At 39.3% G+C, this 16,248-nt stretch overlaps 3 protein-coding genes across 3 annotated transcripts; 2 read left to right on the forward strand and 1 right to left on the reverse strand.

The window, feature by feature from the left end:
* Positions 1-1,193: 1,193 nt before the first annotated feature.
* Positions 1,194-4,161, forward strand: LOC104892291 (serine racemase). The gene is made up of 7 exons (XM_010678177.4): positions 1,194-1,447; positions 1,974-2,155; positions 2,315-2,401; positions 2,482-2,712; positions 2,852-2,925; positions 3,022-3,208; positions 3,634-4,161. Exons 2-7 carry the CDS (start codon positions 1,980-1,982, stop codon positions 3,878-3,880), a joined length of 1,002 nt encoding a protein of 333 aa, XP_010676479.2. The 5' UTR covers positions 1,194-1,447; positions 1,974-1,979; the 3' UTR covers positions 3,881-4,161.
* Positions 4,162-5,678: 1,517 nt separating this feature from the next.
* LOC104892292 (tubulin beta-1 chain) lies at positions 5,679-9,298 on the reverse strand. Its single transcript, XM_010678178.4, has 3 exons — positions 8,808-9,298; positions 7,885-8,154; positions 5,679-6,655 (listed from the first exon to the last, which is right to left on the reverse strand). Exons 1-3 carry the CDS (start codon positions 9,199-9,201, stop codon positions 5,982-5,984), a joined length of 1,338 nt encoding a protein of 445 aa, XP_010676480.2. The 5' UTR covers positions 9,202-9,298; the 3' UTR covers positions 5,679-5,981.
* Positions 9,299-11,916: 2,618 nt separating this feature from the next.
* Positions 11,917-15,158, forward strand: LOC130591664 (uncharacterized). Its single transcript, XM_057395334.1, has 4 exons — positions 11,917-12,625; positions 13,203-13,310; positions 13,422-14,224; positions 14,328-15,158. The coding sequence occupies exons 1-4, from the start codon at positions 11,917-11,919 to the stop codon at positions 14,808-14,810; spliced, it is 2,103 nt and encodes a 700-aa protein (XP_057251317.1). The 3' UTR covers positions 14,811-15,158.
* Positions 15,159-16,248: the final 1,090 nt, after the last annotated feature.

The raw sequence follows: 16,248 nt of genomic DNA on the forward strand, positions 1-16,248 counted from the left end.
CTAATGTGAAATAATTTGGAAGTTCGCAAATTATGCCGATGGATGAATGTGTGATATCACCGTCAAAATCTTATGTTTTTCTCAAATTTGTGTTTATAGGTAACTATTGTGAGTAATTGTGAATGGTTCTTGAGAACAGTGATTTGTAAGTAAATTTTTGTAGTAAATGTTTTTTTATGTATTGATGTTCTAGATTATTAGTTTTACTTTTTATGTTAATTTTAAGTTTTAATAAAGTTTTTTGATTATTTGAATGATTTGCAACATGATTTTCTTAATTGTATGAATGATTTGTAAAGTTTCTTCTTTTAAGTGATTTGTGAGTGATTTATGAGTGAGTGTTGTAAATTAATTTTCGGTAGTTTTTTTTTAGTCTTGATTTTAATTTTGAAATTCCTTTTGTAATTTAGAAAGGAAAGGGGGGCAAAATAGTCAGTTCAAAAGAGGACACCATAGCTCCCCTTCCCTTATAGTATAACTAGCCTTCATATGCACGCGATGCGTGCGTTAATTTCAAAATTTGTTATTCTATTAGATACTCCATTCCTACTTTAATTTTTGATTGAAGTATTTGATGCATATACTATTTTAAACTTGTTTTAAATGGCAAGTTGGAATGAGAATTTTTAAATGATTTGCTTTTGTAATTTTTTTAATTCCATTAATTAGATCATTAAGGGTATTTTAGTCACTTCAAAAGAGGACACCACACCTCCTCCCTTGGCTTATATAATAGAGATAGAGATTTGAAATAAACGAAATTTGACTTAATTTCAAATTCAGTTATTTCTTAAGCAATCATTTGAATTAAACTTCATATACTTTGATCTAATTTAATTTAATTAGTTTCATCTACTTGGCTTAGTTTAACTAAATGTGATCAAATTTTAATTAATTCCAATTATTAGTTCTCCCTAGAGTAATCATTTGAATTGGATCTCATTCACTCTAATCGAATTTGATTTAGACCCAGTTCTTTTAGACTTATTTTCAGTTCAATTCACTTTCAATTTAATTACTCTATATCGTTCAATTTCTCCCGTTCAATTTCAGTTTCGCTTCAATTTCTCCCATTTCAAAAGAATGGCGCCTTTGATCTAATTAGCTTATTTTAACCTAATTTCTCCAAATTACCTCCACCTTATTCCTTTTAATACAATCATATGAATTGGGTTCCATTTACTTTGAACCGATTTGGTTTTTTTTTTTATCTCAAATTTTTTGAATCAAGTACAATTTACAATATACTTGTTCTTTAAACAATCATTTGAATTGACATTACAACATTTTGTTTCAATACGGAGCATCACAAAATTCCTAAATCTCGCATTGAATTTTTTTTTTTTTGGTTTTTCCTTTTTTAAAAGTAAGCTCACTGAAGTACAGAGAAATACACCGGAGCAACTGAGCAACACTATCGGTTTTTTTACCAGGCGTCAATCACCATGTAAGTCACCTTATCTTATACTTCTTCTTCTACCAAGAGTTAGACTGTTGAGTTTACTTCACTAAAAAAAATTATAAAAAAGAAAACAAAAGTTGGGGTTTATAATTCTAAAAAGCTTCAATTAGTAAAAGTATGAGCACCAGAATAGTATGTTTTACTAGATGATCTCAATAGCTTTTAATTATTTCAATGGTAATGAAATAAGTTGGGTTAGATAATTAACTTTTTAACCTTATTTAGATTTTAATGCTTATATTAGCAGGGGAATAAGGTGGGTAATGTTAATATAGCTGAACTTGATTTATGAAATTGTGATAGCTATATTCAATTAATTAGACTTAATCACTGTTAATTTGCAATTTCTATGAAAACCCATGTCTTTGTGAAGTGATTTGGGCATCTTTAATTAACTTTCTTGATTGTTTTGACACAAATGCACATAACCTGCATTTTTTAGTATTGAATATGGTATGATTTTGATATTTAATTGGTACACAGATTTCATTTATATTTGATATGCATACAGTGTAAAATGGAGGTGAAGAAAGGCAATGAAACTAATCAATATGCTGCTGATCTTTCTTCCATTAAGGAGGCTCGACAGCGTATTAAATCGGTTGTTCACAAAACGCCTGTAATTTCCTCTGAAACGTTGGATTTGATGGCTGGTAGGAAGCTGGTCTTTAAATGTGAATGTTTTCAGAAGGGGTGAGGAGCTTGTTATATCTAATTAGATGGTATATTTTGGAATTTTGCATCTATCACTATCATACACAAGCTTCGTTTGCTGATGATATTTGAGTTTCATGTTATATTAGTCGAATCTAATGCTAGCTTTCTTCTTTCTGTGTTGGTGTGTAACCTTAGAGGGGCATTCAAATTCAGGGGAGCTTCGAATGCTATACTTTCACTTGAAGAGCAAGAGGCTGTTAAAGGAGTGGTAACTCATAGCAGGTAGGCGTTTTGCTCTTCTTGCTGCCTTTGTGTTAGTTTATTTTGGTTTGATAATACTCATATCCGGAAACTATATGCAGCGGTAACCATGCTGCTGCGTTGGCCTTGGCTGCCAAAATGCGAGGAATTCCTGCGTATATAGTTGTTCCCAGTAATGCGCCCAAATGCAAAGTTCAGAATGTCATACGATATGGAGGCCAGATAATCATTTGTGAGCCCACAATGGAGTCAAGGCACGGTGCTGCTGAGAAGGTACAGCAAGATACTGGGGCAGTTCTTATACATCCATTTAATGACAGTCGTATTATAAGGTACTGCCTTATGTAAAGCCTAAAGGTTCTTGGTTTTCTTATGTGGGGAATTCAATCCTACATTTTACTGTCTTTTAGGGTTGAAGACTTGAATTAAACTTCTTAGTTTCACTATGGCAATTCTATATTGATTTTATAGCGGACAAGGGACAATATCGCTTGAGCTCTTGGAGGAGTTCCCTGAAATTGACACCTTAATAGTTCCAATAAGTGGTGAGTTGTTGGAAATTCAATTCTTTTTCTAATTACCTTTTTTATCTGGTTGAAATGGAAACTTTGAGATTTGACTTGCAAATTGAATATTTGTAGGCGGGGGTCTTATATCAGGTATGGCAATTGCTGCAAAGTCCATCAAACCGTCCATTCGAGTTCTGGCTGCAGAGCCTGTTGGAGCCAATGATGCAGCTCTCTCAAAAGCAAGTGGTGCAATAGTTACACTACCTCAGCTCAATACAATCGCTGATGGACTTCGAGCTTTTCTCGGGGACTTAACATGGTAAATAGAACCTGATTTCATCCTAACATTTGAATGCTTCTAGTGTTTCTCTGTTTATATTCTGTGTCAAATTACCTCTTAAGATAGGTTATGTATGCTAGAGATTGTACTGTTTGGGCTGAAAAGTTCGTCATCAAATTATTCTTGAACTTTCTCATCAAATTGGCAGTTTTTCTTTCAAAGTGTCTGTGTGCGTCTATGTGTGTGTGTGATTGCGCAAAATGTCAGATTGAGTTATCTTTTTCATGCTATGTGTGCACGTGCGTGTGTGTGTGTGTTTGCGCGCGCATGTCATCTAGCTGCTTGTATGTGTAGTATCACTTTCACCACCACCTTCCCCACCCCCTCCCTGGCAACATTCTGTTTCGACCTTTTTGTAATCTCTCATGTGATCCTATGGATTGGATTGTCTTCACTGCAAATAGGCCCATTGTTCGAGATTTCGTGGATGATGTCATCACTGTGGAGGATCAGGAAATAATAGAAGCTATGAGGCTTTGCTATGAAATTCTCAAGGTTGCAGTAGAACCCAGCGGGGCTATCGGTCTGGCGGCTGTTTTGTCAGATGGCTTTCAGAAAAATCCTTTGTGGAACGATTGTAAACATGTAGCCATCATACTCTCGGGAGGTAATGTTGATTTGAACGTGCTCTGGGAGGCACTTAGCAAATGATATACCATGGGACAGAATCCTTGAGACGTTGCTATGCATTTTGTACATTTGGTAGCTAAACTAAAAATATTTCCAAGGATACAGAGTTGGTAACAATTGCATAGTAAGTGTATGATTAGTATTAAGAGATAGTTTCCTAATATTAATCATATACTTATTGGAAATAATCTTAAGATAATAATATGTACAAGTAGGAATAGGATTCATCTGACTAATCTGGTCCCATATGGCCTCAATCTGAGTAAAGAAATCTGCAATTGAGGTGTTATCATCTTGTTTTATATCTGAAAGTGCTTGCTGCAAAATAAACAGCTGAGGACCAGATGTTTGAGAATATCTTTCCTCTAGATCTTGCCAAATATCTCTAGAGGTAGTTAGAAATAAAAACTCATTGCTATAGGTGTTTCAAGAGAACTCTGAATATAGGAAATAATAGTGGCATCACACCTCTTCCAAGCAGCAAAATTGGGATCAGTTGATTCTAGTCGAGTAATGGTTCCATCTACAAATCCTAATTTGTTCTTAGTAGCAAGAGCGCCAATTATCATACTCCTTTGCTGTTCACCAAAAGCATCACCATTAACTTCTCAGATACAATAGGCTGAGAAGTTTTCCCGGAGGAATTTATGAAGTAAGGACTAGCAGGATCTTGAGTAACGGGAATTGCAATTTCAGGTATTTTCTCAATTCCACCAGCTAGCATATCTAGTTTTAACATCCTCAGCGTTACCATTTTCATATATAGACTATAGTCATGTTTTGAACCCTTTTTGTGATAAGATTGCGAAAGCAAGGCCTCAATGAACTCGAAAGGATGGGAATTGACCTACTTCTTGCAATTTTGGCCATGATCATCTCTAGAATAGTAGAAATTTTTAGGTTGAAATATGTAATGAAAGATTGTGAGAACTGCAAATATGCAAGTTCGTTGAGCATCTTATGCCAAATACCTCAGTTCATGCTTGTTGGATTGAGGAGCTTTGGGAGCGCGCTTTATACCACATCAATGTCATTAGGGAACTATGTGAGCATCATATTAGTGACCATCGTCATGAAGATAACTACCAGAAATAATATGTTTGGGTGGATACCTGAAAATCTTAACAACGGTCACCTAGAAAAGTTTTATATCTTATTGGCAGCTCTCACTACAATTAATTTTGTGGTGTATGTTGTGCAAAAGCTTATAAGTATGTGTGTGCAAGAAGGTGACAGTAGAATATAAGGATTTACATAAGCAAATAACTAGAAGGTTTTTTTTTATCCGATTGTGAACATGTGGTCTGAAATTTGCTTATTGAAGACCGAATGTAGCAATATTATACATAATTTTTAATTCCTCAGGTGTAATAAAGAGGATCTTGTGAGCCGAAAACAACCTTTTCTACTAAAATTATGTAGTATTTCGGTTTCTTTTCAATATATGCACTTATTTTGAGCCGTTTCTTTTTAATCTACCCATCATTATTTTTTTTTGCGTAAATATTCACTCGCATTCTGATTCAGCTTCATGAATCTAGATTATGATATTCCAGGTTAGGTGATTAGCTTCAAAACAGTTTTGTGAGTAATAGTTGATGTAGAACATATCACCAACCGTAGGTTTTGAGTACTTTATCCTACTGATTCTTCAGCGTCCAAGCTTTGAATTCGATCAATTAGAGCACGCACTTGGCAGAGCCAGCTTAAATTAGATCAATGAGAGAAATATTATCAAATCAAAAACAATAACAATTCGCAAATTTCACATCAGTCTAAAAATTGCAAAACAGTGCAGAACAAACTCTTATGAACAAGGTTGAGCAAGAGCAGGCAAGAGCTCGGCAATTTTTTATGAACTTTGCCTCAAAAACATACCAAACATCTACCATGTCTTCAGCCATGACACTATAAAGTTCACCAGGATTAAACCAAACATTGTAGCCACAATCACACCAGATAGTTTAACAGATTACATCTGTAAACTGCAAAATTCTAAATTCTATTCTAAGACAATATGTAGAAACTAGTATAATACTCTTAAAAAACCAGCAACAATTGTATGTATTTCACAATTAGACAAGCTGTCTCAACCTGAGAAACCAGATCTTAATTCTTAGACCTAAGCCTCTTGGTAATCTTCCTCCTCATCTTCATATTCATCCTCCTCAGCAGTTGCATCCTGGTATTGCTGATACTCGGAAACTAGATCATTCATGTTGCTTTCTGCTTCAGTGAACTCCATCTCGTCCATGCCTTCACCAGTGTACCAATGCAAGAAGGCCTTTCTGCGGAACATAGCAGTGAATTGCTCACTCACACGGCGGAACATCTCCTGAATTGATGTTGAGTTCCCAATGAATGTGGAAGCCATCTTCAAGCCTGTGGGAGGGATGTCGCAGACAGTGGACTTGACATTGTTTGGAATCCACTCCACAAAGTAAGATGAATTCTTGTTCTGCACATGGATCATCTGCTCATCAACCTCCTTGGTGCTCATCTTGCCACGAAACATGGCTGATGCGGTTAGGTATCTGCCATGACGAGGATCAGCAGCACACATCATGTTTTTGGCATCCCACATCTGTTGGGTGAGTTCAGGGACAGTGAGGGCACGGTACTGCTGGGACCCACGAGATGTAAGCGGCGCAAATCCAACCATGAAGAAGTGCAGACGGGGAAAAGGAATGAGGTTGACTGCAAGCTTCCTGAGATCAGAGTTCAGCTGTCCAGGGAAGCGAAGGCAGCAGGTTACTCCACTCATTGTTGCAGAAATAAGATGGTTCAGGTCGCCAACTGAATGATAGAAGCCATGTTACAAGTCATTCAACAATAAGACAAGCATCAAAAATTCTAGCTAAAATTAAGAAACAACCAACAAAAGTTTACATAACTATAGCAGTAGTGCCTAGGAAAACAGTGAATAATTCAACATTTAATAATCATAAATTGACAAAATCAGTCCAATGTAGGCCAATGTTTGTTTGCAACTCCAGAAAATAAACTAACAGTCAAATCTTAAAGCAACAGTCTTATGATAATAACTAATGAGTCATGACTGCGCTTATATTGGTTTAAACTGTACTGTCAGACAGGATATTATAGTAACCCACATAATCTCTTTAACGCAATGCTTAAAACTTATCTGCACATAATGCTGATTTTTATAATATTAAGTAAATCAAAACTCCACCCTTTTTCCCAGAAGGAAAGACAGCATAGATACCCAATCTTATTTCATAGAGTAGAACTATTTGGCTCAAATTTTGTCTCATGAATTCAACAGGGCAATTTCATAAGTTAACTTTGTGTGGACCGACAATCTTTTTAGCTCTTAGCTAACTAAAATTTAGCCAAATAGAATTTCACCAATTAATATTCTCGGCTTAATTGATGTCATGAATATCCATATTGTTGACGAACCCTATGGAAAGAAGAGAATAAACCACAAAACAATTGTGTATAGCTAAAATTAACAAGCAGGTAGCTTAATGTTCATGCTACGACCAAACAATTGATTTCAATTCCTCCTACCAGTGGATGTACTGATGTAGTACCTACCCAAGCCCATGTGATATAACAAGTGTGTAACATACACTCATAAGTGACAACGATGTTTGGATCCTATCCACAACCACCATATAGCAAACAAAAAAATAGGATGTCAAATTTGTCCCATGATATTTTAAGTGCAAAAGTAGAACAACCCTCTTTTCTTTAAGCTTACTCCAACTTGTTTGATTACACAATACTACAATAATACACATAATATCATGTAGAATGGGCCACACCAAAGGCAAACACACCCACCAAAATATTCTACCACCTAATTATAATTCAAGTTGGTTGCAAATCATTGATTATTAGAGATACCCTGACAAGATTTAGCATCCAAGTTAGCAAAGTCCTAGTAAATAGAGGTACATAAAACTTACTAAATTCACTCAATAACAAGTTACAAGAAATCAGCAATGGCCTACAAGAATTACAACCGACAACTCGAGAGATAGGGAAGATTGGCTTACAGCTAGGAGTTGTAAGCTTGAGAGTTCGAAAACAGATATCGTATAGGGCCTCATTGTCAAGCACCATACACTCATCAGCATTCTCAACTAGCTGATGAACAGAAAGTGTTGCATTGTACGGCTCCACCACGGTGTCGGACACCTTCGGGGACGGAAACACCGAAAATGTAAGCATCATTCGGTCCGGGTACTCCTCTCGGATCTTTGATATCAAAAGGGTACCCATACCTGACCCTGTACCTCCTCCTAGTGAATGACATACCTGAAACCCTGCGTTTTTGCAACAGAACCAGATAAATTATAAGTAACCCACAATTTTGAACCTAAAATCTACACCAAAACAATCTCAGCGAAATTCATACAACTCTTGACTTGAAGTCAACCAATTCCATTTAATTTTCAGATCACGGTCTAATAATTCGAATTTTAAGTAAAATTTCTTATAATTTGCAAAAAAAAAACCCAAAAACAAGATATAAGTTACATATATAAAAATGTACAAAAATATGTGAAAACCTAAATTTTATATGAAAAACATTGTCCTAAATTCCACTCTTTTTCTTTTCTTTTCTTTCAGTTTTTTTCGATAATTCTTTTCCTTCTTCAATTTCCATAGAAAATTCCAGAAAGCTTTCAAAAAAAAAAAAAACCCAACTGAGATTCAAGATTTTTTTTCACATTTTCCCATAATAAATTCCTAAACATCACTTAATAATACTCTACTTTATAAAAATTCATACAAAACTCGACAATCATTTCAAAAAAAAAAAAAACAATTCAGATCAAGAATTTCCACATATATCCAAAATAAAAATTCTAAATAACATATAAACTATAATACTTCAAAAACAACATAATTTCACCAATTTAACGCATAAAAAAAGAACCCTAAAAAACGAGTATAAGAGAGAGAGAAAAACAACCTTGAAGACAATCACAATTCTCAGCTTCTTTTCTAACAACATCAAGAACAGAGTCAATAAGTTCAGCACCTTCAGTATAATGACCTTTAGCCCAATTATTACCAGCACCAGATTGTCCAAAAACAAAGTTATCGGGCCTAAAAATCTGTCCATATGGGCCAGACCTAATACTATCCATAGTACCGGGCTCAAGGTCCATAAGAACGGCCCGAGGAACAAAACGACCACAACTTGCTTCATTGTAGTATACATTTACACGTTCAAATTGAAGATCTGATTCACCTTTGTATTGACCTGTTGGATCAATTCCATGTTCAGCACATACTACTTCCCAGAATTTTGCACCGATTTGATTCCCGCATTGTCCTCCTTGAATGTGAAGGATTTCTCTCATTTTTTTTTTTACTTTAGGAGAGAGATGAGAATAGGAGAGAGAAAGAAGAAAGAAGAAAGAAGAAAGAGTAAGTGGTTTTATTTATTTTTTAAAATGTGTTTGGGGAAATGGGGGGGTTTTATAGAGAATGAGGGAATTTTTTGAGTTTTGAATAGTATTTTAGGAAATGGGAGTGTTTGTATGGAGTGATGTGTAGAGTTTGTCTAGGCAACCAACCGTTTGAGTCTCTTAGGGGATTCAAACGGGGGCAATTTGGTCATTTTAAGTCTTGGAAATTTCACGCGCGTGTTGTTTGGTACCATTGCTAGGTTAGATTGGTACCATTGTCCGAAAATTTTGATACCAAAGTAAGGTTACTTGGTACCAATCCTGATAACAATGTGATACCAATACCAGGTTATAATGGTACCATTGTGTAACTTTTTGAGTGTTTGAGTCTTTTTTGGACTCAAACAGTTGGTTACCAAGGCTTTCTCGTGATGTGTAGGGGGGAAGTTGGTAAGATAAAGGATTTTATTGAATTAACACTTCGTATAGGTATATTTAGTCAGGTTTATAGGTTAGACGTTTGAATAGAGGGAAATGGTAAAGAAAATCTCACCTGAAAATCTCTTATGATTTTGAAATCATAAAGTGGTTGTTTGGCAATCGGCGGTTGGTTTTTGGCTGGTTTAGTTGGTTTGTTTGACTGACTGACTGAAAGCCATTGGCTATATATATTGGCTTTTTAAGTTGGTTGTTTGCAAAAGTGTTTGGCAAAATTAATTGTGGTTGTTGGGATTTATTAGAGAGTTTGTGGGCCAATAAGCCAAAAGTCAATCCAAAAAGCTGCTCCAGACGGCTTTTTCATTTTGGCTTAAAAGTAACCAAAAAGTCAATAACCAAACTTTTTTTTTGACCATTTGACCAAATTGAAAAGCAAAAATTAATGAAAAAGTCATTTACCAAACATGACCTAAAACAAATCTTTACTAATAGATCAAGTTTTATTTGGTATGGCCTAGTGGGGGAAGCGTTACTGCTTGCTACGAGTAGTAGTAACTTTTAGTAGAGGATGGTTGGATACTTGGAGGGATGTCACGTGATTATGGAAAGTGTGGGAGATCACATGAAGAAGCACACCTCACTAATTTACCAGCATTGAATTTTGTGATTCGTGTGTGATAAAGAATCCGTTTTTCTTTATATGGAGAGAATTTGAATTAAACTGAATTGAGATGAAATATAATAATAATAATAATAAAATAATATATTGGGGTGTTTGGTAATTAGAGTTTTGGATCACTTTTAAAGTTTTGATTAGTCAAAAACTCTAAAAGAGATGTTTGGTAAAATAGAGTTTCAGAGAGAGTTTTGGAATGAAACTCTCAAAATGAAAAAGCTCATAATAGGAGCTTTTTCTTTAAAGGATTAGGTACAAATATGTTCAATTTTTTTGCCTCTAATAATACTACAACACATTGTATTAAAATGTCTATAAATATCATTTTACTCAAACAAATGGCAATAAGCTTTTAGCAATCAGCTAATTGTTACCAAACACATTTACAAAAAAAAGTTGTCAAATCTGCTGAACAAAAAGTTAAAACTCTAAACTCTAATGAGGGATCTGCAACAGTAACAAACGTGAGCTACCCTCGGGGGTGTTTCGAGGAAACCCCCTCCGACGCTCAAGTCAGCTAATTACCCAAGAGGATTCTAGAGAGAGAGAGAGCTTAGAGAGAGATATAGGCTATTTTTAGTATGAGAGAATGTACCTGCAGGAATAGTACTGGATGGCTATTTATAGGCGTACTATTCACCTGACAGGGCGTGTAATCTTGTGACACTTGTACTGTTGCGATTGATCTTGTCAGAGGGAAAATTCCCTTTACTTTGTCGTTTTCCTTGGCCGTGACGGCGGTCTCAGCATGAAGACAAAAGATGATGAATTTGGAGTGGTCCCCCCTTTTGTGAGCCCACGTCACCCTGATTTGCTCTCGGCCAATATGCAATGTCCGCTAGCAAATTTGGGTTACACCCATACAACTAGCCCCCGCATCTTTGACGGTCGCGACCGTCATGGATGTTCTATTTTGTTGACGTGGATGACTTAAGGTTCCCCTATTAATTGGCCTTTTTCTTATTTCCACGTGTCAACCTGGGGTGAGTCGTTGGTTTTTGAAAAAGTGCAATCATTACTAAACTCTGGAATCCCGCTCGTTTTTTCCTTTTTGGACTTTAGGTGTACTGCGCGACGACACTTGTCATGCATCCGCAGAGGCAGTTGATACGGTTTCAATCCAAGCCCTTTATTTCGGTATTTAAAAGCGAAATTCCTTTTTTCTTTCTACTTTTACTCAACTCCTTCTCCTTCCTTCAGACTTTTCTCTGGTTTTTCTCCATTTTCTTGCGAACTTTGAACTCGCTGTTTCTCGGTGCTAAGTTGCTTCTTTCGCCTCGAAATTACCAAATCCTGCTACTTTTCTTTGTTCTCTTCATACTCTCCGAAAAAAGGTCACTTTTTGGCTCCGTTTTCTGGGTTTGTTCTCGGGGGATTCTATCGACATTGTTGCGACATTTTCTCCGGCGAGCTTTTGCTAGAGAACCGTTTCCTGGGACATTTTTCTTTGTCGAGGTTCTTATCTTTCGGTCTGTCCCTTGTTCAGGTACCCCATTTTTCTATCCTTTAGTTTTTCTCTTCATTTTTTGTTTTTATTTTTCTTTCTTGAAATCATGTCGGACCAGTCAGATAGTCAGAATTCTTTAGGAATTAACTTGATGACTGAGAGTGAACCCTCTTCTCCCTCTCTTCATGGTGGGTCCAGCTCATCCGATTCTAGCCCCCCAGACGGGAGGACTCGCCTTTTGGCTGACCTTCCTCTTACTTCTGACCGGGAAAAAGAACTTAGGTCTAAGTTTTTAAATGACCGTTCCTCTCCCGAATTGGCCAATTTGACCACCCAGTTTTTGACCGCTAGGATGAGTGGGGATAATCAAACACTTAAGGAATTGAGACATCAAATTCTGGCCCGTAGGACACTTAGGCATCCTCCCCCTGATGCCGTCCCTGGGTTGGATGTTCAACCTTTGAGAGAGCATGCCTGGCTTGAGAGCCTGGCTGATGCTGGGGTCGTGACTGATCCCAGCGTTTTCGACCGTCTTGCCCGAGATCCAACTCCTTCTCATCCTTCTCATCCTCCTGTTGTCAATTTAGGTTCTGATAGCGACTCTATTGCCAGCATGGAACATGATGCTCCTTCCTCTTCTGGCCGTGACCATGAATCCCGTCCCAGTCAATTTGACGTTGGAGAGAGTTCTGCTATGCCTTCCTCTCCGCGGCCTGAGGTGATCCCGCCCGGACAGATGTCCTTCATTCAGGGAAATGGTTGCCAGTGGACTATAGTGACGGCCCAAAGAAGACCGTTATTTGCAAGAATTGGCGGTTGGCGGCCTTAGAGCTGAATTATTGTGAGGTTGCTAGGAAATTGTACGGCTTTCCTTCTGAGTACAACCTAGTGGTCCCGGCCGAGGGAAGTAAAGTGATAGACTGTCCTCCCGGTCATGTTGCCGTGTATGCTCATCACCTAGAGTATGGACTGCGGTTTCCATTGGACCCGGTACTAGCTAAAATCATCCAAGCTTTCAATGTCTGCCTTGCCCAGCTAACGCCTTTGGCCGTTAGGAATCTAGTCGCTTATGTTTGGGTTTGCCGTTATAATGGCTTTCCCGAGACTTTGAATTTATTCCGGTGGTTGCACTGGCTGAGAAAGAACGGCTCCGCCGAGAAGGGCTGGTGGTCTCTGATGACGGCCGCAGACAAGATGACGGTCTACCCAAAAATGAGTGGGCTTAAAAGCTGGCAGGGAGCCTTTTACTGGCTGAAGGTTCCGGACAATTTTCCTCTTCGCCGCCACTTCACCAAACCTTTTCCCAGGATGGAGGACGTTACTAAGTATGAGTTGACGGAGGCCGAGTTGAAGGCCTTCGAATATTTTGATTCTGTGGACGCGGTCCTTGAGGGGATGAGGGTGAGACGAGGATTCCCCGTGTTTGGCTTCCTCACGCCAAATACATCCTTGGGAATGAGCCTTTGTCCGCTGTCTTCCTGTGCCGGACTCATCCAGAAGGTGGGTAAAGTGACTTCTGGTCCGACATGATCCTTATATATCTTTTTTATTTTTTGTTTATGCGCTTAACTTTTCTTGCCGTTCTGACTGCTCTGTATGATTTGCTTTCAGGGGACGTCAGCTTGGACTTAGAAGAGTTGGGTTTGGACGACAAGCTACAACCCATGGCCCCGAATCCTGACGAGCCTCTTATTGACTACGACACTATCCACGGGCTCACTGGCGGCCCTCGGGGGACTGATAGGAATCCTGGTCGCGGAAACCGGGCTGGGAGGACGGCCCGTCGTGCTGGGAGGACTCAGGGTCGCGGCCCTGGCCGCGGGGAGTCAACTCCTTCTCGCTCCACCATCCAGGTCCCTATAAACAGGGGTGGCAGTAGTACCTCTCGTCGGCGTCCGCGAGAGCCTGAGATTGATGCCCCTAACAAGCGCCAGTCTGTAGAAGTTAACTCTACGGACTTGGCCGTGAATGACAATCAGGGGCTCTCTCTTTCGCCCGTACGAGAGCCGGCCCCGGGAGATCAACAATTTTCGGACTCCTTAGCTCGCAGCAAAGATGCTGCCGTTGGTTCTAGCTGCTCTACCCGCCAAAGGGTGTACGAGATGCTCAGCAGGCCAACCTTCCTCTCGGACCTTGGTCCGGGAATTTTCTGTCGGGCGCAAGAGTGGATTGAGACTAACATCGTCCCTCTTTGCGCCTCTGTCAAGGCTGCCCTTTCTCATCCTCCTTCTGTTGCCGGCCGAGCTTTCAGACCGGCTCTGGATGTGAGGGAGGATGAGTCCATTTTTGCTGACATCCCTGCCAATGGCGGTACATTAGGGTATCGTCTTCTGAAAGGACTCCAACTGCCCTTTGACCGTCCAGCCGATAAGTTGGTGGCGCCTGCTGCTCAATTAGCTCACGACCTTGTCGTGGTAAGTACATGTATTTTTCTTTTTACTTCTGTTCTCGTCTTCTTCTCTTTTTTTTTTTTTTTTTTTTTTTTTTTTTGATCTTTTTTCTTTTTGTGCTTGTTAGGCCGGGAATTCTGCTGTTGAGCTTATAGCTCAATACTTGGAGTATCAGCGTCTGGCTGAGAGCGCTGGTGGAACCATCCAAGGCTTGGAGGCCGACAAGGTTGGCCTTTCTGCTCAGATCTCTCAATTGGAAGCCAGCCTGGAATCTGAGAAGAATGCTAAGGCTGAGGCTGACAAGGAGCTGGGGGAGCTACGCTTGAAAGCCAAGGAGCTCGAGGACCTGCGGTTGAAGAATTCCAACTTGGAAACTGCTCTCAAAGCGTCCCAGGATGAGAAGGAGACCGCTGTGAAGGAAGCTGCTGCTGAAGCTAATCAAGTTGCTGTGCGGACTTCAAGAGGTCTGAGGAGTTCATTGGCCTTCTCGGCGAGCGATATGACGGGGGCTGGGTGGCCGCTAAGAGGTGTGTCTGCCACTCCCATCCAAGCTTTGATTGGGAGCAGATGGAAATCGCCTTTGGCGAGGGCGTTCACAGGCAACCTTTAGCGGACGAGCCCTATATCTGCTCCGAGGAGGTTATTGCCAACATTTTGCCTACTGCTGAGGATGATGCGCCTCCTTCATGAAGACTTTGGCGGTCATCTTCAACCTCCTCAATAGCGTCCAATAGTTTGTAATAGTTTAGATTGTCAGCCTTTGAATGGCATGTAAACTAATTTTTGACTTTTGTTACTGGATCCATAAATGCCTTGTTTTGAGTGGCTGACTAGTTTTGTTTGTAGTTGGCCGCCAAGCCAGTAATTTATGATTCACTTTTGTTAGATGAACCTTGTATTTACTTTGAAAATTTCTGTGTCTGTTACACAATTGCGTTGGTAATGCTTATTTTTCTTATTGCGTCCATTTAATCCTTTTGTTTTGCAATGGCTTGTTTGAAACTTTGTTTGTTGCTTGTTGCCTGTTATATGGCCGTCAGAGTTTGTTTCGCCCGTTATGTGGCCACTAACGTTTACTTTGCCTGTTATATGGCCGTTAGCGCTTATTTTGCCTGTCATATGGCTTTGCATGATTGCTGAGCCTGTTATATGGCTAATCATGATTTAGCCTGTTATATGGCTGGCATGATTATTTAGCCTGTTATATGGCTGTTTAGCGTTTATTTGCCTGTTATATGGCCGCTAATGTTTACTTTGCCTGTTATATGGCCATTTAGCGTTTATTTTGCCTGTCATTTGGCCGCTATATGTACTTAGCCTGTCATATGGCTGTTAACATTTGTAACAATCATTTTACTTAGCGAAAATATGGATAATGATGAGCAAACGTAAACAGAATGTCGGAACGCTAACGGAGTTTTATTTATGTATAATGCCATCAAAGGCTCCTGACCCATTACATTTCTTTTGAATTATACATAATATTTCTTAAGGACGTCAGCATTCCAGCAGTTCTTCAGCTCTTTCCCATCCATTCCTTTGAGAATGAAGGATCCCGGACCTATCTTTCGAGCTATGACATATGGGCCTTCCCAATTGGCAGTTAGCTTACCCTCTGTGTGAGCTTTTCCAGTGGCGGCCGTCCTTCGTAGAACTAGCTCGCCTTCAGCTAACGGTCTCTCCAGGACCTTCTTGTTGTAGGCTTTACGGATTCGGTCCTTGTACATTGCTGATCTCAATTCCGCTTTTAACCTTATTTCAGGCAAGAAATCCAAATCCTCTTTCAGTGCCTGATCATTCCTTTCCAGGGCCTGATGCTTTATCCGATAGGTGGGCAAGCCTACTTCTACTGGCAGCACTGCCTCTGCGCCAAATGTTAGCTTGAAGGGGCTTTCCCCCGTCGCTTCTTTCTCAGTTGTCCTATTTGCCCATAGAACAGCCGGTACCATATCGGCCCATTTTCCCTTAAACTCATCGAGCTTCTTTTTTAAGGCGTTCAGAATTTGCTTGTTAGCGGCCTCTGCCTGACCGTTGCTCTGAGGGTGGCA

Source organism: Beta vulgaris, chromosome 5, assembly GCF_026745355.1.
Source record: "Beta vulgaris subsp. vulgaris cultivar EL10 chromosome 5, EL10.2, whole genome shotgun sequence".
Lineage (NCBI taxonomy): Eukaryota > Viridiplantae > Streptophyta > Magnoliopsida > Caryophyllales > Amaranthaceae > Beta > Beta vulgaris.